This window comes from Pteronotus mesoamericanus, unplaced genomic scaffold (assembly GCF_021234165.1).
Source record: "Pteronotus mesoamericanus isolate MK-2021 breed Mesoamerican mustached bat unplaced genomic scaffold, CSHL_Meso_final contig_42, whole genome shotgun sequence".
Classification (NCBI taxonomy): Eukaryota; Metazoa; Chordata; class Mammalia; order Chiroptera; family Mormoopidae; genus Pteronotus; species Pteronotus mesoamericanus.
In genome coordinates this window covers 1,108,197-1,128,453 of record NW_026555157.1, presented here as the reverse complement: position 1 = coordinate 1,128,453, position 20,257 = coordinate 1,108,197, and the positions used below count along the sequence as shown (strand labels likewise).

The 20,257-nt window shown below is 42.6% G+C and overlaps 2 protein-coding genes across 5 annotated transcripts in view; both read left to right on the top strand.

The window, feature by feature from the left end:
* Positions 1–6,465, top strand: part of GRAMD1C (GRAM domain containing 1C) — a 42,418-nt gene extending 35,953 nt beyond the window's left edge. For all 3 annotated transcript variants that reach the window (XM_054577287.1, XM_054577288.1, XM_054577286.1), the window contains one exon: positions 4,871–6,465. In XM_054577287.1, coding sequence (XP_054433262.1) covers positions 4,871–4,951 — 81 coding nt within the window. In that variant the 3' untranslated portion in view covers positions 4,952–6,465. The remainder of the gene's footprint in view (positions 1–4,870) is intronic.
* An 873-nt stretch (positions 6,466–7,338) lies between these two features.
* ZDHHC23 (zinc finger DHHC-type palmitoyltransferase 23) lies at positions 7,339–18,062 on the top strand. Of its 2 annotated transcripts, XM_054577284.1 has the most exons (6): positions 7,339–7,496; positions 8,140–8,334; positions 10,992–11,699; positions 12,592–12,705; positions 13,376–13,543; positions 15,380–18,062. In XM_054577284.1, exons 2-6 carry the CDS (start codon positions 8,174–8,176, stop codon positions 15,645–15,647), a joined length of 1,419 nt encoding a protein of 472 aa, XP_054433259.1. In that variant the 5' UTR covers positions 7,339–7,496; positions 8,140–8,173; the 3' UTR covers positions 15,648–18,062. The 2 variants fall into 2 exon arrangements, with proteins under 2 accessions (XP_054433259.1, XP_054433260.1); XM_054577285.1 differs by lacking the exon at positions 12,592–12,705.
* The last annotated feature ends 2,195 nt before the right edge of the window (positions 18,063–20,257 follow it).

Below are 20,257 nucleotides of genomic sequence, written 5' to 3'. Positions count from 1 at the left end.
AGTTAAATAATTTTTTTCTTCTCGCATACCCATTTTTCATCACAATCCTTTCCTGTCTGTTCTGATTACTATCCTTAGTGTTAGAGAATTTCTTTTGAGTTTGCAGTCCTTGGTTGTTTGCTTGTGTGGCTCAGAATCACTCAATATGGGGGTCATGGCGGTCTACCCTGAACTTCTCTGTAGATTTTGCTAGGCTTTTGGTTGAGAAATCCTGATCTCAGTATGTTTAGGTGTTTCCTCTTGAATCCCTCAGTTTCCATAAAGAAGACTCTTCCAGTCTTCTATATGAAGGATGTAAGGGCTGGCTTGCCAGCATTTTAGGGGCTGAGTGAAAGAGGGATGGGGATGTCAGTGCAGAGGAAGTGGTCTCAACATTCAGTATACATTTTTTCATATAATCCCCCTGTTTTTGGTATGGTACCATTGTCTTTAATGATGTTTTGGTATCCCCTGAACCACACAGCCAGAGACCCTATGTTTTGTTTTCCTCCTTGAACAACCAAAAGAAGGACAACAACAAATTTAAAAACAAAAAATAACCAGAACTGCCAGAAAATCAACCTGTATGGAAGCCCAACAACCAAGGAGATAAAGAAGAAACATTCATCCAGACTGGTAGGAGGGGCAGAGATGGGCAGCCAGAGTAGAGAGGATGCGCGGCAAGGTGGTGGCTGGCAAACCAGGCAGTCCCACATTTGTGTGCAGATAAACTGGAGGAACAGCTGGGGAGCGAGACAGACCACACAACCCAGGGTTCCAGAGCTGGGAAAAGAAAGCCTCAAAACCTCTGGCTGTAAAAATCTGTGGGAGTTGTGGCAGCAGGAGAAACTCCCAGCTTCACAGGAGAGTTCATTGGAGAGATCCACAGGGTCCTAGAATGTACACAAACCCACCTACCTGGGAATTAGCACCAGAAGGGCCCAACTTGCTTATGGGTAGCAGGGGAAGTGACTGAAAGCCTGCCAAGCAAGTGGCATTGCTCTTTCGTGGACCCCTCCCCCACATACAGTGTCATGATGCAGTGACCTGGGTTGTCCCACCCTGGCAAATACCTAAGGCTCTGCCCCTTCCAATGTAACAGGAAATATATAAGGAAATATGGTCCAAATGAAAGAACACATCAAAGCTCCAAAAATAGAACTAAAGTGATGAACAGATTGCCAACCTATGAGATGCACAGTTCAAAACAGTGGTAATCAGGATGCTCACTGAATTGGTTGAGTATGTAGCAAAATGGAGGAAAAAGCAAAGGCTATGCAAAATGAAATAAAGAAAAATATACAGGGAACCAACAGTAAAGGGTAGGAAAACGGGACTCAAATCAACCATTTGGAGCAGAAGGAAGAGATAAACATTCAAAAGGAACAAAATGAAGAAACAAGAATTCAAAAAAAAAGATGAGGAGAGGCTTAGGAACCTCTGGGACAAGTTTAAACGTTACAATGTCCGATCATAGGGGTGCCAGAAGGAGAAGAGGAAGACCAAGGAATTGAAAACTTATTTGAAAAAATAATGAAGGAGAACTTCCCCAATCTGGCCAAGGAAATAGACTTCCAGGAGATCCAGGAAGCTCAGTCCCAAAGAATTTGGACCCAAGGAAGTACACACCAAGGCACATCATAATTACATTACCGAAGATTAAAGATAAGGGGAGAATCTTAAAAGCAAGCAAGAGATAAAGAGAGAGTTCCCTACAAAGGAGTTCCCATGAGGCTATCAGCTGATTTCTGAAAAGAAACCTTGCAGGCAAGAAGGGGCTGGCAGGAAGTATTGAAAGTCATGAAAGGCAAGGACCTACATCCAAGATTACTCTATCCAGCAAAGCTCTCATTTAGCATGGTAGGGCAATAAAGTGCCTCCCAGATAAGATCAAGTTAAAGGAGTTCCTCATCACCAAGCCCTTATTATATGAAATGTTCAAGGGACTTACCTAAGAATAAGAAGTTCAAAACTATGAACAGTAAAATGACAACATACAACTATCAACAACTGAACCTAAAAAAACAAAAACAAAAACAAACTAAGCAAACAGCTAGAACAGGAACAGAATCATAGAAATGGAGATCAGAGGGGAGGGGAGAAGGAAGAAAGGGGGAAGATGTACAGGGAGTAAGCAGCATAAATAGTAGGTACAAAATAGGGAGAGGTTAAGAATAGTATAGGAAATGGAGAAGCCAAAGAACTTATATGTATGACCCATGGATGTGAACTAAGGAGGTGGGGGGTGCTGGGGGGTGGGGCAGGGCAGTGCAGGGCAGAGGGAAATAAAGGGGAGGGAAAAAAAATGGGACAACTGTAATATAATGAATAAAATATATATTAAAAAAATAAATATACCTCTGTCCAATATATCATTACCAAATATCTTCTCCCATACAGTGGGTTCCCTCTTCTGTTTGCTGATGGTTTCCTTTTTTTTTAGGATTTTATTTATTTATTTTGAAAGAGAGGGGAAGGGAGGGAGAAAGAGAGGGAGAGAAACATCATTGTGTGGTTGCTTCTCGCATGCCAACAACTGGGGACCTGGCCTGCAACCCAGGCATGTGCCCTGACTGGGAATCAAACTGCCAACCCTTTGGTTCGCAGGCCAGCATTCAATCCACTGAACCACACCAGCCTGTGGAAACGACCAGGGCTGTCGTTTTATATCAGGTATTGTGATCCCTCTTTGTTTTTCTTTCTCAAGATTGTTGAGACTATTCGAGGTCTTTTTTGGTTCCATGTACACTTTTGGAATATTTGTTCTAGATCTGTGAGGTATGCTAATGGTATTTTACTAGGAATTACATTAAATCTATAGATTGCCTTGGGTAGTATGGACATTTTAATGATGTTAATTTTTTCAATCCATGAACACAGTATATGCTTCGACTTATTTTACCTCCTTGGTTAAATTTATTCCTAGGTACCTCATTTCTTGAGACCCTCTGTTTTATATCCTCCCCAGAAGATGAAGTTTTTGACATCTGCTCAGGTAGTAGGAGAGAGGTCAGATGCCCAAAAGCTCATCTAATCCTTATTTTAGCCTCTTTCTCTTAATTCCTACTCCCAGAGACTCCTGGCCATCAATTCCTGAGGCTTTTGAGGATTGTTCAGGGTAAATTTTGTTGGTTCTCAGCTCTCTATTGTTAGCTTAGTATTCAGCTTAGTATGGGAAGCCATCCATCTGCTTTCCAGTTTCCAAAGTTGTATTGCTGTTTGTCACTTTGTCTGTTCTACCTGACTTGTGTTGTACGTCTTTTAAAAAAAAAGTCCTCCAGAGGGGTTTCAGTGGGGAACAAAACTTGATGCAAGTATTTAATCCACTGCCTCACTGTTCAGCTCACTCCTGCTTTGTTTTCTTCTCCCCCATCTTCCACTGATATTGAGCTAAGATCCCCAGTGACCTCCGGTTTGTAACATTAATGTACCTTTTTCTAGTTTTTATCTTACAGTGTCAGTGTTTTGACAGAGCTGACCACTCTTTTCTTGAAATGTATGTAATCTTGCTTTCTTTAAAACAATGAAAAAACACCAAGCTTTATTCTGAAATAATTTGTGTATTATAAAATTCACCTTTTTAAAGGATTAGTAGTATATTCACAAATTTATGCAACCATCACCACTAATTCCAGAACATTTTTATCACTCCCAAAAGAAACTCCATACCCATTAGCAGTCACTCTCATCCCTTTCTCTCTCCACTCCTGGCAATCAATAATCTTTCTAGTTCTGTAAATTCTCCTGTTTTGGACATTTCCTAAAAAGGGAATCTTTTAGGACTGGCTTCTTTCACTTAGAATAATGGAAAACTACTTTTTGTTTTAAAACCACCTTCTGTACTTGACTTCTTCCTGGTCTAATACTCCAGGTTGTATGTTAATTCTCTCCCCTTCTCCTCTGCTTCCGCGTTCGGTGATCACATCCACTCCCATAACTTGGAATACCACATGTGCCATTGACTCCCAAATCCACTGTCCTTACCCTGACCTTTTCCATGAGCTCCAGACCCATAGTCATCTTCACCTGGCTAATAACAGGCATCCCAAAATGATCATGTCCAAAACAATTCCATTTTCATCCTGAACCAAACCCAATTCTCCTCTAGTTGACCTAATTTTAGAAAATGATACTAACCTCCTCCAGTTGCTTAAGTAAAAAACTTAATACAGTGTGTAAGTATATATTTGTGTGTGATCATGCGTTTTAGTTCTGTGTTGCTTATTAGTGTCAGTTCCATGAGGGCAGAGACAGTGCCTGCTTGGTTCACCGTTGCCTACCCAGTCTCAGCACAGAATGAGTGAATGGATACAAAAAAGAACAAGACATAATTCTCGTTCTTAAGTTGCCTACAATTTTATTACAGAAATCCAATGTCCATGTGTATTGTTAAATACTATTTGAAAAGTACCAAATTAGGTGTCAAAGTAAGTAGTAATGCTTTGGGAGTTTAGAGGCCAGATGATTAGGGAAAACTACGTGGAGACAGTGGGGATGGGTCGGCTTTAGATAAGGTACAGACAGACATGAAGCGTAATAGCAGGCACAGGCCTGGAAGTGAAACTTGAATTGTTCAGGAGATAGTGAGACCACTGCACCTTCAGAAACCATTTATGAAAACAAGCCAGCCTTTCACTCGATAATTTGATTATGGACCTAATGGGAGGTAGAATACACAGCAGTTCATTGTAGGAAGTGCAATCTTAGAGCAAATGGGAACAACTCTGTAGCAAACATACTGTCAGAGACCCTATGGAATCAGGTGTTTTATATTCAGTCTTTTGTTTGGGCATCAGTATAAACAAAATTATATTAAATGTAAATGTGAACTTTGGCATAAAAATAATCAGAAAAATTTAACGATTGATTTTGAAAATTATTTTGTTTGCAGTTGAAGAGCTCACTTATTATGCTTCAAAGAACCTTTGATTTACTAAATAAAAACAAGACCGGCATGGCTGTGGAGAGCTAATGATCTTAAGGACTGCGATTGGAGAGATTCTTGGAGCTAAAAGAAAACATCTGGGAGAAAACGAAAGGATGAAGGATTTTAATTGTCATAGAACATTTCCATGTTTTCTCATTATTGGTACCTATGAACATTCTTTTTAATAACATTTATTTCATAATTAGTCTCCAATGGCCTTAAGAATCCATACCTTCACTTCTTATACATAATTCTAAGCTGTGAATTTCTCCAGTGGAGCATGGACTATATTGTGGATTTGAATGTCTGATATGAAAAGAAAATGAGACATTTGGCCTCATTTTTACATTGAGGTTTGAAGTTTGATGCTTTATCTGTTAGCACAGAATCAGAATGTGTCCAATTGGCTACTTTCTGAGTTGAGATACATTCAAGAGGCTAAGGACAATATAAGAAGAAACCGCTAAACCATTATGAATTTTGAAGGATCAGTTTTCAGGCATGTTACATTTCTATGTTTGCATAGTGTAAATGTTACAATGACTTCATTTATTTAACATGCAAATTCAGTAGACCTTTTGACTTTGCACATGGATGATACTTATCTGAAAGGTTCTTCAGCCATGTTTTATCTTCATGAAAGAAATAGTTATTTCTTATTCAGGTAACTATTAGAGGTGAGATTATCTTGCTTCTTCATACATGAAATGAATTGAAGAGTCAGTTTCATAGGATATCAACACTCAAAAATGAGGAACCATGCTCTGAGTTTTAAAATCCAGAAAATTAGGTTAAAACCTCGGCATTTAGTGATCAAATAAATACTTGAACTAAGCTGGGCTTCAGTTTAGCAGCCTAACTTGTGGGGTAGTTTTCGGTAGCCACGTATCCCCTCTTTTATTCACTTATGTGCGTGGCTTACTTTACTTATTAAGTTTTAAGACACAAACTTTATCTTTTTAATAAAAACTTCTAGATACATTATCTCACAATAAAAGTGCACTGACTGAAAGTTTTAAGTCAGACAGAAGCTCTGGCTCTTTCATAAAAAGGTTTTAGGCATATGTCTCAATACAAGTGATGCCTCTGGAACAAGAGAAAGTGCAGAATAATTTGTATATATTCTTACTGTTTGAACAGCTATTGTCTTTAAATTTCTTTTTTTTCCCCAGAGTCACCACAACCACTTGGGATTGCTAAAGTCATTTTTGAGATGCCTGTAGAGAGCGAAAGTATTGACTCAATTAGAGGGAAAGTAGGTTTCTCTGGGTGGCTCCCAACTCACCAACTTTGGGGAACCAGTGTACTTATCTCGGTTGTTTTATGAAGTGTCTGGCTGTGAGCAAGAGTGACTGAATTATAAACTTGAAATGTTTTTCTCTTAAATTCACAAAAATTATCAGTGAAAAGCTGAGTATTTTTGAGATGTTTCTTTAAAACTTGGACTTCATAGCATACCTCAAAGAAAATGACCAAAGTTGCTATATAAATTACGACTAAATATGCATGTAGAATTCAATCAGTTGTACTTGAGTGTTATATAAATTGAATATCGTTAAAACCCAAAACCTGAGTTGTCATTTTTCTTTCTTTTCTGCCTGGAAAAAAACAAAACAAAACCAAAACCTCAAAACCCCAAAGTATAGAGCCTACTGTAGTGAAAACGTGTACATGGGCCTATACTGTATTTAAAATTTTGTATAAGAATAAAACCAAAGAGGACTCTGATCTTAGAGCAGTTTCATTTTAAATATGCATATTGCTGGAACAAAAACTCTAGATAGGCCTGCGGGTCTAATGTAGTGCCTACTCACCAGAAATCAAAAAACAAGTTGGGTAATCACCAAATCAGGGACAGTTATGGGCCTTTAAGGGAATGTTAGAGAATTTGGGGCGGCACCTCAATAACCTTTGGCGGCAGAGATGTCTCCCAACGCCTGTTGCGGGCGTCTGAATGAGCGATGGCCGACCCACGGGTTTCAAATACTTTGGAAAACCTTGATAGTTCTCGGGTTTCCCACATTTCAGTCTCGGGCCCCTCCCCCGACCCGGGCTTTGGAGGTAGCCCCACCTACGTGTCGCCCGCAGGCAACTGCGGGGCGGGACAGGGGCCCCGCGGCCGCCTCTGGGGCGGGGCGGAGGTGCGGACCAGCCGGGGTCCCGTCCTCGGGACCCGCTCCCGGAAGCCAGTTTTCTGCTCTTCCAGTTCTCCGGGCGGCAGAGCTCCTGGACAAAGGAGGAGCCTCGCTACCGCCGGGCGGTGGGCGGTGCACGTGCCGGCGGGCGGGGATTCCCGGGGCCGGGGGCGGGGCACCCGGAAGCGCGCGCGGACTGTCGCGGGGAACCCGGGCGGCCGCGGGGCGGTGGGGACGGCGTGGATAGGTGGACGCTGCCGGGGCCAAGGCGGGCTGCGGTCACAGGTGGGCGGCGGCGGCGGCGAGGGCGCGGTGGAGCCGAGCTGGAGCCCCCGACACTCCAGCTATCACGCCGGGAGCCCTGCAGAGATCCGGGGAACGCGTCCTCGCTCCTGGAGGAGGCGACCCTTTTCCTTACGCGTTGGTTGCAGCTGCACCTCGGCCCGGGAGATCAGGTAACTTCCCTTCCAAGGTCATTCTTCGGGCGGGGCGGCGTTCACGGCCCACGTCCTCACGTTTGGTGGGGGCGTGAGAGGTTAGCTCTGCTCTGGGCTGGAGAAGCAGGGCTGGCTGGCGACCCCGAGCCCTACCCGCGTACCTGGTGACTTCCTCAGAGCCGGGTCGCCGTCCCCTGCGGCCGGGTGCATTCGCCCGCCCCAGCGGACACATGCTGCATCTCTGCCCGCAGCCCCGAGGGTGACTTTACATGCGCGCCCAGGTTCGAGCGGGGACCGTTCAGCCCCCCTCAGCCCGCACCAGCAGGGTCGCGTAGGCTCCGGCGTCCCCGCTGTCCCGGGCGGCGTGGTCGGCTGTCGCCATGGGAACGGCTGGTGCCCGGTAGCCTGCTCTGGATGGGATGGGGAGGTGAAGGCTTCTCGAAGCCGCTAAAGCCCTTAGTGCTCTCTCTCTGGCCAACCCGAGTCAGAAAAGCCTGATGAAAATGGGACCCCTCCCCCTCTTCTCATTTTTGATTTCTCAGGCGTTGGCGGTTGATCAGAGAGAGAGAGGGAGGGAGGGAGGGAGGGAGAGAGAGAGAGAGAGAGGCGTGAATGTGTTTACAAGATGTGAGTTGTGTTCTTTCCTCCTTTATCTCCTGAGGGCTTCTTACGCCTCATGGTGACAGGTGAGAATCATGACACAGAAAGGCAGTTTGAAGACAGTGAAGAAAAACAAAGCAGAAGATCCTGAATTGGAGCCCCTGTGCTGCTGCGAGTACATAGATCGAAATGGGGAAAAGAACCACGTGGCAGCTTGTTTGTGTGATTGCCAAGATCTGGATGAAGGGTGTGATAGGTAAGAGCTGAGTTTCCTGATGCTGACCCCTTTGGCCCTTTTGAGAACTGCCATGTAGACTTTCAACTTAGCTCTCCAGGACACTAGAATTTGCCCTTGATTCTATTTCTAAAGATCTAAAATTGAGAGTTGTCTTTTGTGTGAAGAGTAAGGATTTTATAAAGATGGAGTCGTGCACAACTGACTGTTCAGCTCGGTTTACTAGGATCTCATTTTTCATTTAAAAGGAGAAGATGGAGAGAATAGGCAGATAAAGGGCAAGTTAAATGTATAAAAAAAATAAAATGCAGCTCAGCAGAACCTGTAATTTTAAAATGAATATGGTACCAGAAAGTTCTTATGTTCTCCGTGATCTCAGCATTTAGAGACTACGTGGAACTGGACTGGATCGTATCTGGCCACAGAGGGCCTTGAGGGTTGAAAGATCATTTTTCTGCTGTTGGAACTGGTCTCACCCCTTATTTCTGGGGAGGAAATCCAGCTGGAACACATGTCCCTCCTCTGGACTGGCTTTTTCAACATGAGTGGCAACAGTGTTTTGTCTGATGCTATTGTATCTGGCTTTCATTTTCATTATTAATCCAAGTGATGGGAATTACTATCCAGAAAGATAATTTTTAACATCACTGAAAAAATTTTGTATCAAAGAATGATAACCTGGTTTTTATCCATTTTCTTAGTAATATATTTAAAAATTGTTGGCATATGGAAGACATAACAGGGGAAGAATAAGGATGTTGGAAATTCTTTTGCTTTTCCCATTAACAACTACTTCTGTTTAAAAAGTCATTGCTATGGTAAATTGTTGACTTACAGCTTGGTGTATTAATCTAACATGAAAAGCATTCTTGGGGAACACTGTGGTCTAGTACCAACCTTGACACTTGAATAACATAACCCCTTTGTAATTCTTACTTGACAGTGTCTATAGTCTTTTTTATAGACATCATTAAATATGGGTTTTGTAGACTTAGTCTAAAATCCAAGAGAAAATGGAGCACTTTATGCTAATGAATGGAGAAATGATGCTGCTTCCATAATCTCCGTCACTCAAGACCACAGCTCTTCCTTAACCTGCTAACTCTTCCTCCCTCCCAGCCCTTGAGACCTGGGCTGTCTTTGAGTCCTTGCCTCTGCTCTCTCTGTGCACTTCTCTGGAGAGAGGCTCTCTGCATTTCCACTCTCCTGCTGCTCTGATGGTTCCCATGTAGTTATCTCCCATTTCCAAGTTCTAGCCCTACTTTTTTTGTTGTCTAACATCAGTGTGATCATTCCTTAAACCAATCCTTTCCTTACCAGCATTAAGTATGCAAAAATTCAACAAATACCTTGTGTTCTCCAAGCTTAGTCATTTGACTCATAGTAGTTTGATCTCCATTCTTCCCCATATAGACCGCTGCCCCTGCCGAACTGGTGCACACCCGGGGGCCAGCACAGGTTTGGTGCCGTACACTTGACTGTCCACTGGAACACCTCCCTCCCTTCCTCTCCACTTGTGCAAATGCAAGCCAGCTGTCAAAGTCGAGGACAGATCCTACCTATTCCACAAAGACCCCTCTAATGGCTCTGCCCGGAAGTGTGCACTCTCCTTTGAGCCCTCCTTATGGTGTTTGCCCATAATAGTTCATTGAGTGATTTTGCTGTTTTGTCACTTATCTAGTAATTTTTTTTTTTCCAGTTTGTTTCCTCGGACAGGATACTAGACAAACAACCAATTTGCTTGCGTTTTAAAAGGATAAGTCCAACTAGCAAACTGAAAAGGGGGTCCTCATAATTCTTGATCCCATGTTGTCTTGGCTTTACAACTGGATTGTGAATTTTTAAAAGACTTTTATGTCTCTGCACCCATGCAAGTATAAACAGTACTTGTAGGGAATGTGTATATTAATATGCGGGGGGACCCCAAAAAACTGGAATCATCTGGAGGCTGGGCCCCCTTTAGTACAGGCTTCCTTGTAAGAGGCTGTGTGGCTGTGTTTGGCTTCAGTGAATTTTTGTTGAAGACTCAGTGCATTTGCCCCTTCCATGATGGGTGATATACGAGCACACCTGCCCACACCCTGCTGAGCGTTCAGCAATTTTTGACCAAAACTGGCCTGACCCCCATGCCCCACTCTCCCTAATCACCCAGTCTTGCCCCCAGTGACTTCTTTTTCATTTTGTTTCTCTGGATGAAAAAAGTCCTCAAAGGGAAATGTTTTGCTCCATGTGGAAAAGGCGAAACAAAAAAATGGCAGACACACTAAAAGGCATCAGGATTGATGAGTTCAAAAACTGTTTTTGAGCAGTGGAAAAATCGCCTCGATAGGTGTATTGCATCAAATGGAGAGTACTTTGAAGGTGACTGAAGTTTAAACATGTAAGAATAAATACAGCTTTTTATAAATAAATTCCTTTTTTTTTTTTTGTTCCGCCCTCACACATACTTATTTCATGGAGAAATAGTTTTAACTGTTAAATATCTAAACATTATCATCTGGTTCATTTTCAGAAATAATACATGAATTTGAAAATAGCATGTTTAGTAGTCAGGAAGTAGATTACTTGGCCTTTTGCCTCCTCTTATCATTTGTTCTGCTGTTTGGCCTACAGTGTTCAGTGTTTTTAATTCAGCAAACTTGTATGAGGTGTTTTCTCTTTGTGCTCTTTCTGAACAGATGGATTACATGTAAATCCATGCAGCCGGAGACTTGTGAAAGAATTATGGATACAATCTCTGATCGCCTCCGAATTCCTTGGCTTAGAGGAGCCAAAAAAGTTAACATTAGCATCATTCCCCCTCTCATCCTCCTGCCTGTCTTCCTTCGAGTGGCTTCCTGGCATTTCCTCCTGGGGGTGGTGGTTTTGACCTCCCTTCCTGTGCTGGCCCTGTGGTACTACTACCTCACTCACAGAAGGAAAGAACAGACTCTGTTTTTCCTGAGCCTTGGGCTCTTCTCTCTGGGCTACATGTACTATGTGTTCCTGCAGGAAGTAGTCCCCAAAGGGCGTGTGGGGCCCGCTCAGCTGGCTCTTCTTACCTGCGGGTTATTTCTGATCCTCTTAGCTTTGTACAGAGCCAAGAAGAATCCAGGCTACCTCAGAAATCCTGCAAGCAAGGACAGAACTCTAGGCAGCAGCCGAACTGAGTGCCTGAATGGAAAGGGGCAGAAGACAAAAGGGCTCCCTGGCGCAGATACGATAGGCATTCTCAATAATCGCACGCTCAAGGATGATCAGAAGGACTCTGCCAGGTTGTCGGCTGGAAGCCCCACCAAAGCGAAGGAGGACTGGTGTGCCAAGTGCCAGTTGGTGCGACCAGCCCGGGCGTGGCATTGCCGGATATGTGGCATCTGTGTGAGGAGAATGGATCATCATTGCGTCTGGTATGTGGGAAAAATTTGGAGGCTTGTGAAGTGTAAATTCACGTGAGACTCTCGCCATGTTTGATCTTCCTTCGTATCATCCTAAAATCTCTCTCCTTCCCAGCCTTACATCTTGTAGATATCTGTGGGCTGTTCGGATGTTCCCACTTAGTCACCAGCTTTTTCCAAGTTTTACAAATTTAGTTCTTTCACAGTCATTTCCTGAAGGTGATTTTTCTTTTTCCTTTTTTGCTATTCTCTTTTGAGCTGCCCCTCATTTATCTTCTCCTTTCTAAAAGAGAAACATCTAGAGTTGAGTGATATAAAAAACAGTAATTTATCAAAATCAGTATAGGCATATTTCCTTTACAACACAGAGCTTAAGCAAGCGTTCCCGTATTTTTAGGTGACCCTTTTGTCCTCACCATGCTGCTGATGATTTCTAGTCTACATTTTTGAGGTAAGGTCTTGCTAGATAGCCCCCTATTTGGTTATTGGTAGAGAAATGGGCTTTTTGGGTACCCTCCTGCTAGCCATTGACAAATGAGGACGCAGTAAGGCCTATACAATACAAAGTGCAACTGTTAATGTTGCATCTTCACTGAGTAAATCTTTAAAAAAAATTTAATTTACTGATTTTAGAGAGAGAAGGGGAGGGGGGGAGAGAGAGAAACATTGGTTTGATCCACCTATTTATGCATTCATTGGTTGATTCTCATATGTGCTCTGACCAGGGATTGAACCTGCAACTTCGGTGGACGATGCTCCAACCAACTGAACTACCCGGCCAGGGTTACTGAGTAAATCTTAAACTAAAGGGGGTGAAATTAATTCATGTTTGCAACTTTATTGCTCTTAAGGCAGTCAAGGTCAGCGAGTTATGCATTTTATGACTAGGATCCTTGTTCTATAGCGTACCTCCCTCTCAGAAGGGCATGTCAGAGTGCATGAGGTGCAGAGGGCATGGAAGTGGACCTCAAGTACAGGAGCAGCTCTTTTCTGGGGCTTTGTACTTAGGAGTAAACAGGTATTTTCATTTTTAGATTTTTCCACTTCTCTGTCATTTCTCTCTCTCTGTCTCTCTGCGAGCGTGTGGCCCATTTACAAGTGCTGGTTTGCAGAAGGCCTGACAGTCTCGCCCAAAAGATCTCTGCCTACTGCGGCATCCTGGTGTCTGTACATCCTGTCCTACATGTTCTACAAATGGCTGTGACGTGAACTCTTTTACCTGACTGTGTATCATCGAGTAGTTCTCCATCCCACCCCACGTTTCTAATCTCTTGGGACCTTTTTATTAATGTATTTTCTGATGCTATGTAACACCTCTGATTTAGCATTTTTAAGTTTTTGTAACTCTGCTATCACCCTTTCCTTAAATGGTGATACTACAATATTAGCTCTCGTCATAGTTGGGTAATAGACTTCATTATTAATATTTAGAAAGATTTGTTAGCCAGGTCCTGCTTTTTACTTAGTTTTGTCCTTAAGCTGATGATATGATTTCACTTCTTAAAGAGCAGAGACTATAAGACTACACTTCTTAGTGGCCAACTTTTTAATGGCCTGAAATTGAAAAATAAAAGAACTTTTTAATAACTGATATTCACACTATTCCTGTTTTAAAAGCTTTTTTATCTGAGTTATACAAAGAACTTTCTAAAACGTGTTTCCTTTTTTCCCCCCTATGCTATTTCGAGGATAAATAGCTGCGTCGGAGAATCAAATCATCAAGCCTTTATACTCGCCCTTTCCATCTTCTTGCTTACCTCGGTATATGGGATCACGCTGACGCTGGACACCATTTGTAGAGATAGAAGTGTCTTCACAGCTCTCTTCTATTGTCCTGGAGTTTATGCTAATTATAGGTGAGCTATGACATTGCTATTATTGGAAGGGGCTATGATCTCTACTAGGTTAGGAACTCTCAACCAAAACTTAGGGCAGGTTATGTGACTTTGGGGTATCCCTGAAATTGCCAACAAAATTGTACAGTAGATACGTGCATTTTTCTAGGGCGATGTCAAAAAGATCCTTGACTCTTAAAAATGAGGAAGGAGTATTATATTAGGTAGGACCAGTGGGCTTCATAAGGGACTTCAGGGATCAGTTGACCACTTACATGTCCAAACAAGCGACAGTGAAGCTAAAACTAACTAGCAGTCTATTTTGTCATAAATATCAGTGAACTCCTCACTTTACTGCTGCTTTCTGGTGCTCTTTAGCCCAGTCTTAATTTGTGAAGTGCTTACAGTCTCTATAACCTTTCTTTTCTATTTGGCCTCTATTGGGTTTTCCTGTTCTACTTTTCTTTCTTTCTTTCTTTTTTTTTTATCACTCGTGATTATTGTAGTTATCTAGGTCAAAATTTCCTTCGGCATTGTTCTTTTGGGCACATATCTATATTGTAAAGATTCACATGCTTGGATGAAGCTGGCATTTTTCACCTTTGGCCCAAGCCAATCTGTACCCTGAAAACCACAGCCTTCCCCTGCCTATGACCTTTGTTCCTGCCACCATTTTCCTCTGATGTGGGTGCTCTGTGCTGTCTGTGGTCTCTCTGAGCTGGAGCAGCTCTGCCAATGGTTCTTCTCTTCTGTTTGGTTTCAGAACAAACCCTGCTTTATCTCTGCAGTGTCCCTGTGCAGGTATTAGTTTGTATTAGTCTGCGGACGGATCTCCCCCATTGCATTATAGATCTAGACATTTAGGGGCATCATTCAAATAGATTGGTCCTCCTCTTTGGAGGTAAGTTCCTTTTTTTACCATGTTGAGAGTTTCAGTAGGTTGTAAAATTCTGCGGTAACACTGAAAGTCTTCCGTAACTACTCTTCTTAGTACTCTGCGACAAATGTCCTAAAGCGGAGCATGTCTGTATGTACAAAGCATGAGTTTCGTAGACTTTCTCCAACAAAATAGTCCTGCCTTTGGTTCTCACTGCTCTGTTCAGGTGATTCGCATCACCTCATCTTGGTGTTGATTTAACTATCTCTGAGGCCCTTTTGGCTTAACAAATGAAGGTTCTGAATGAATTTATTTCCATTAACTCGTTTGCAAATGTTTGAAAATAATCAGTCGGCAGACACTGATTGGTAACCTCTCCTCCCAGTCTTAGTGATGAGCTGAAAGGAGCTTTCTTGTCCTGTGTGGTCGTTTGGCTTCGGAAAGTAGAATTGGAAATGTGATGGGGCTGCCACACTTCTCTCAGGCAGAGGGCCTCCGGTGTTGGGCGTTGCCTCTGTATTCATGCTCATCAGCATTGGACTGAAAAAGAATGGAAATTAAGAACTTCCCGCCCACAGCTTCCTTGAGGATGTTTGCAGTCAATTTGTGGAGCCTTCATTTTCTCCTAAGTTAGAACAAATGAGAAATTACTTGTTCATTCAGCACACAGATTTTGAACCCTGTTAGGTCAGGCACTGTGTTATATGTGGGGGATACAAAATGCAGGAAACAGCCTTTGCTATTCTACTAAAAAATACTAGAAAAAGAGATACCGACAGTTAAAATAGAACATGTTAATAGTCATAATTTAAGCAGGTTGTTGGTGTGTTGAGGATAGAAAAGCATCTGCCAGTGGGGCAATTGGGGAAGGCACCAAAGTCATCCGGAGTAAGTACTACGTGTGTAAGATGTTAGGCAAGTGACAGGTTCCTGAATGTGGAAACATCAGTAGTCCTGACCTGCCCATCCCCCCTTCGCAGCTCAGCGCTGTCCTTCACCTGCGTGTGGTACTCTGTGATTGTCACAGCGGGCATGGCCTACATCTTCCTGATCCAGCTGATTAACATCAGTTACAATGTGACCGAGAGGGAAGTGCAGCAGGCCCTTCGACAGAAGACGGGACGCCGGCTCCTCTGGGGGCTCATTGTGGACACAGGGCAGTACAATCGGGGCTTCCTGCGGAACTGGCACCAGTTTTCCACACTGGGCACTCACCCGTTCCATGACCCCGCTGAGGACATCGTCTGAAGTGCCTTCGGGGCGGCTCCGGGGGTGGGGCGGGGCGCCATCCTCTGAGTCCTTCCATCATACACTTCACTGTCCACGCAGGATGTTCATTTTTATCCCTGGTCTTTTCAAGGCATTATAGGGCCATGCTCAGGTGTAGAGACTGGACTGGAGAAATGAATTTTTCTGACTTCACAACTTAAGAGATTTTTATATTGAAGCAGTAAAAGTAGAGCCATTCCTTTCCAGTCACCTTGTTAACTAGCTCAGTCACCAGAAATTGAAATGGATGTGGATTGCTAATGCACAAATTGATTGAAGCAATTCCCATCCCTTAGTATGGGAAAAAGTTTGGATTAGGATAGTTTCTAGTCCCTCTTTTAATTCCTAATAGCCATGTGACCCTTAGTCGAGTCACCTCCCCGAGTCTCAGGTCCACCTGTAAGGTGGGGTGCCGGTGCCTGCCCTGGCGGCCTCACAGAGCAGTTGCGAGGGGTGCGGGAGGGAGGAGGTGTGTGGAAAGCACTGCAAAATAGTGAAAGCACCAGAGGTGTGAAGCATTATTACGAAAATCCCCAGACTGGGGAAAAAAAAATTTGTAGGTCAGAATATTGAAGCCAATATTATTAGAGTAATCTCTTTTCAGCATTTCAGAGTGAAAAAAAAGACACCTGAATACCATGTTGTACAGTTATGGGAATTTCTCTTTTGGAAGGATTAGACGTTAACTATTCAAACAGGGTAGAGGATGACCAGATGAATTTACACTGTCATCTGATCTTGAAAGGACAGTTGACGCCAATCCTCATTATTGCTGGTATAATAATTATTGCTGGTATAATGTACAGTGGTCACGAGTTTAGATGATAAGTTCTTATATTTATCTTCTTAGGCATTACTCTTTAGATTTACTCTGAGTAACTCCAGTAGGCATTAATGTTTTTGCCTCTTTCCATGTCTCCCCCGGTAAGGTGCTAGCCACACTTGTAACGATGGCTGGGAGAGGAAAACAGACACCCTTACAGGGAACACTTTACTCTCTTTCCTGGGTTGGGTGGCTGGTTAATATCAAGGGCTTGATTTTTTTGTTCATGTAAGTGATTAAAATGCGGTTAGCTATAGCACTAGGTTGCAATAATCCATCTTCTAGTCTTTACATTATTCTGGGATGGACTCTCTTCGAGGGGTTGATTAGCATCTTCCCTCTTAACTTGCACATTACTTTTCATTCACCTTTCCCCAAATAAAAGTATCTCACCAGGAGAGAAAAAACAGGGTAGTATGTGTGGTTTTCACTAATTAAGGGATTACTGTTCTTCCCTAGTTCTTCCTAAAATACCGAGTTGTTTCTGTAATCATATCTCAAACCTGAAAATGTATAAAGAATTAAATATTTATGTATAATGGAGCTATTCTGCCACAGAATTAAGATGGCGCAATTTCAGATGGGAGAAAAACTCTCTTAAAATACTTAGTTTTTTACCTGTATCTTTTTAATTGAATTTATTGGGGTGACATTGGTTAATAAAATTATATAGGTTGCAGGTGTACAGTTCTATAACACATCATATATATATTGTATTGTGTGTTTACCACCCCAAGTCAATTTTCCTTAATCCTAAAAGCAATTCATGTCCTTAAATTTGCCTTTGCTTGTAGTTTAATTTAGGGACAATATTGCCAGGTTTTCCAGTCTTTCTCTGCATACTGCTGTAACAAGAGGTTTATATATGTTGAGAGGAAATAGTGCTACTTCCTGCAACTCTATCCTCTGCAGCTAGCACTAAGTCCTGCCGTTAATCGAAGCTGTCCTTAAGACAGCTTGCTGCTGCTCTCCCCAGAGATGGTTTAACAAATGATAAGCCTTGTCAGATGCCCCTGCGATGAGCCAGGCAGCAAGTCTGGGGGTGTTAGCAGGGGCTGTTGTTTCTACACTGATGCATTCTCCCTGGCCCAGAGTAAAGCATTCATTTGGAGTTAACATTGGATCTGATAATAACCAATTGCTTTCTGTGTAGGTTTGCGATAAGAGAAACATTAACAATGTCAAAGACAGCATGTGGCCAGAAATCTCTAATTGTAGTCTCCTGAATACCAGATACATACCAACTCTGATTGCCTGGCAATTGATAATAATATTCATAGAAAGGCTAGTATATTCAGTAATTTTAGCCTCTTGTCAAATCTTTAAAAATAATCAAAATATGGCATGATGAAGATGAGTCCCACCAGAAAGACCAGTCATTTGAGAAAATGGGAATGTTACCATCTTTAAGGCCACATCTCGCTAATAGCATTACCTGGATGGGGCAACTCGGTGTCCCTCTCTTGAATAAGGACTCCTGTGTTACTCTGGCTTACTGAGATTCAGAGGCTGGCTTTTTAAAAGTTCCTTGAGAATGTCATGATCGACAGTTTGCTGGACAAAGCTCAAACCTTTGAAAATTTCGGTTTTGTCAGCAGTAAAAGTCTACTGAAGTATTTACACCAAAAGGAGAGCAGAGAAGTGGCTCTCAATGAGAAGTGCTCTGTAGGCTCTGGGACATCCTTGGCCAACACTCCTAGACTTCTAAAGCTTTTTATGCTCTCAAACTATTGGAGGGATTTTGTCCTCTACAGGACGAAGCCTCTTTGAATGAGTGAGCCCCAGAGGAATATTCGGTGGCGGTGGCCGTGAGGTGCTGCCCTGCACACCTCTACAGCAGTGTCTCTTGGCCACAGGAGCACGCCACCCACATAATTCCAGACAAGCGGTCCCCCTTCTCTCCTCCCACAGCCTCAGCCTCTGTTACTAAATGTACTGGATGTGGAACGTAGTAACTGATCGACTGCATTCTAATCAGCATTACTGTCCTGCCAGGTGTACTATTCCTGGGAAAGTGAAATGGGTCTATTTGAAAGATAGTTAACGATCAGAATTGCATGAAAGGAGAAAATCCTTCAATGTTGAAAATGTTTCTTATGACACCCAGGAGTATTCTGTGGTTATAACTGGGCCCACCTGACATGAACTGATCATAACAATGGCTCTCTGCTGGGTGTCCTGATGCTTCTCAAGTTGAGCCATAAGTGTGCTTAGGGACACTTTGCTGCTTGTGTGACCTCAGCCACCTGTGTGTCTGTGAGTAGGACAGTGTGAGTCTGTGCTATCCAAGCGGTGTTTTCCTTCGGTGAATGATGTGATTGTTGTCTTCCACTGTACCATCGATCTGCCCAGCAGAAAGACTGCTACAAACTTTTTCTTAGGCAGTAGTCCTTGGTACTTCGAATATTTTTGGCAAGGGAAAATTTTCCATACTAGAATCTTCCACTGCCAGAAAACACAAGGTTCTTTGTAATACTCACAATCTGCTTAACAGACTAGATTTCCATTGGGTAGGACATTAAATTTTTATTATAAAACTCAGCTAATATAAGCAAAAATATGACGTAGAAGCAGCTTTAACCAGGATGTTTAAAGATTGTTTCCTCAGGTTTAAGGGTCCCTTTAAACTAGGTAAGCAGGTTTATATGACTTGACTTGAGCCATATTTTGGTCCCCTGCATTTTAAAAGAGAATTTCCTCACATAAGCAGTGGATGAGAGAAACTTTTGCTTGAGGTACCTGTTTGGAATCTGGTTTTCTGTTGGCAGCTTGACGAGTGTGCCATTTTGTATTAAACATGGCAAAGGTGATGCAGGGGAGAATGAGAGCTGGGCTTAACTTGGTGTTGAATAAAATTCAGTACGCTATTGTACATGTTTACTGTGACTAATATAAACTTGTTGTCAAATCAGCTAAATTTGATCCTGTTGCTAATGGACAGTTCTCCCTACTTCAGTCTGCACTAAGTGTTTCCCTGTAGTATCAGCAGTAGGCAAACGACTGAATGCTTAATGAAGACAGAGTTCCTGGAGGTTGTGGCTATTTCCTGGTTGGGCTTGTGACTTACTACTGCTCTAGGCTTCCTGATGGCACCTTCCACTTCCGGAAAAGTCACCTTTAAAGCAGAGCTTTAAAAGCAGATCTATTCTAGTTGTCAATGCAACTAAAATCCTGTATTTTTTTTTCAGATGGCATCACTGACAAGATGCCACATTAGGAAACTGCGAGAAGCTCAACTTGTTGTGATTCTGTGGTCTGGGTGGTTTGATGGTGTGAGTTATTAGGGCTTTTGAGCCTTTTCATTTGATTAGGTTTCTGGGTCTGATGTGATCAACTAAGGGAAACCCAGGAATATTTATTTAATATTAAATTTAATATTTAATGTAACTAGCCCAGCAGCATTAAAGGGGATTTCTGAAGCCAACTCTAGAAGCTGTAGGCTAAACATTTTGCACTGTTTTTATACTTGTATTCATATTGTCTTATCACTTCAGACTCAGACACAAGGCCTTTCAAATGGAGATCTAAAAAAAATTACTGCCGTTTATGTAAAATAATGTACTGTGACCAAGTTATTTAAATGGAAAATAAAGTGCTTTCTTTAACGAAACTAGCTGGTGTTTCATGGTGTGTCTCCTGAACTTTTTTGCTTTCAGAAAAGCCTGTGTTGTCACTGGGCGGGTCTCTCTGGCCACCTGGATGTCCCCAGCCTGTGCACCTAAAACTCTCATTTTCCTGGTGGTTACTTTTACAGTTTTGCAGCCCA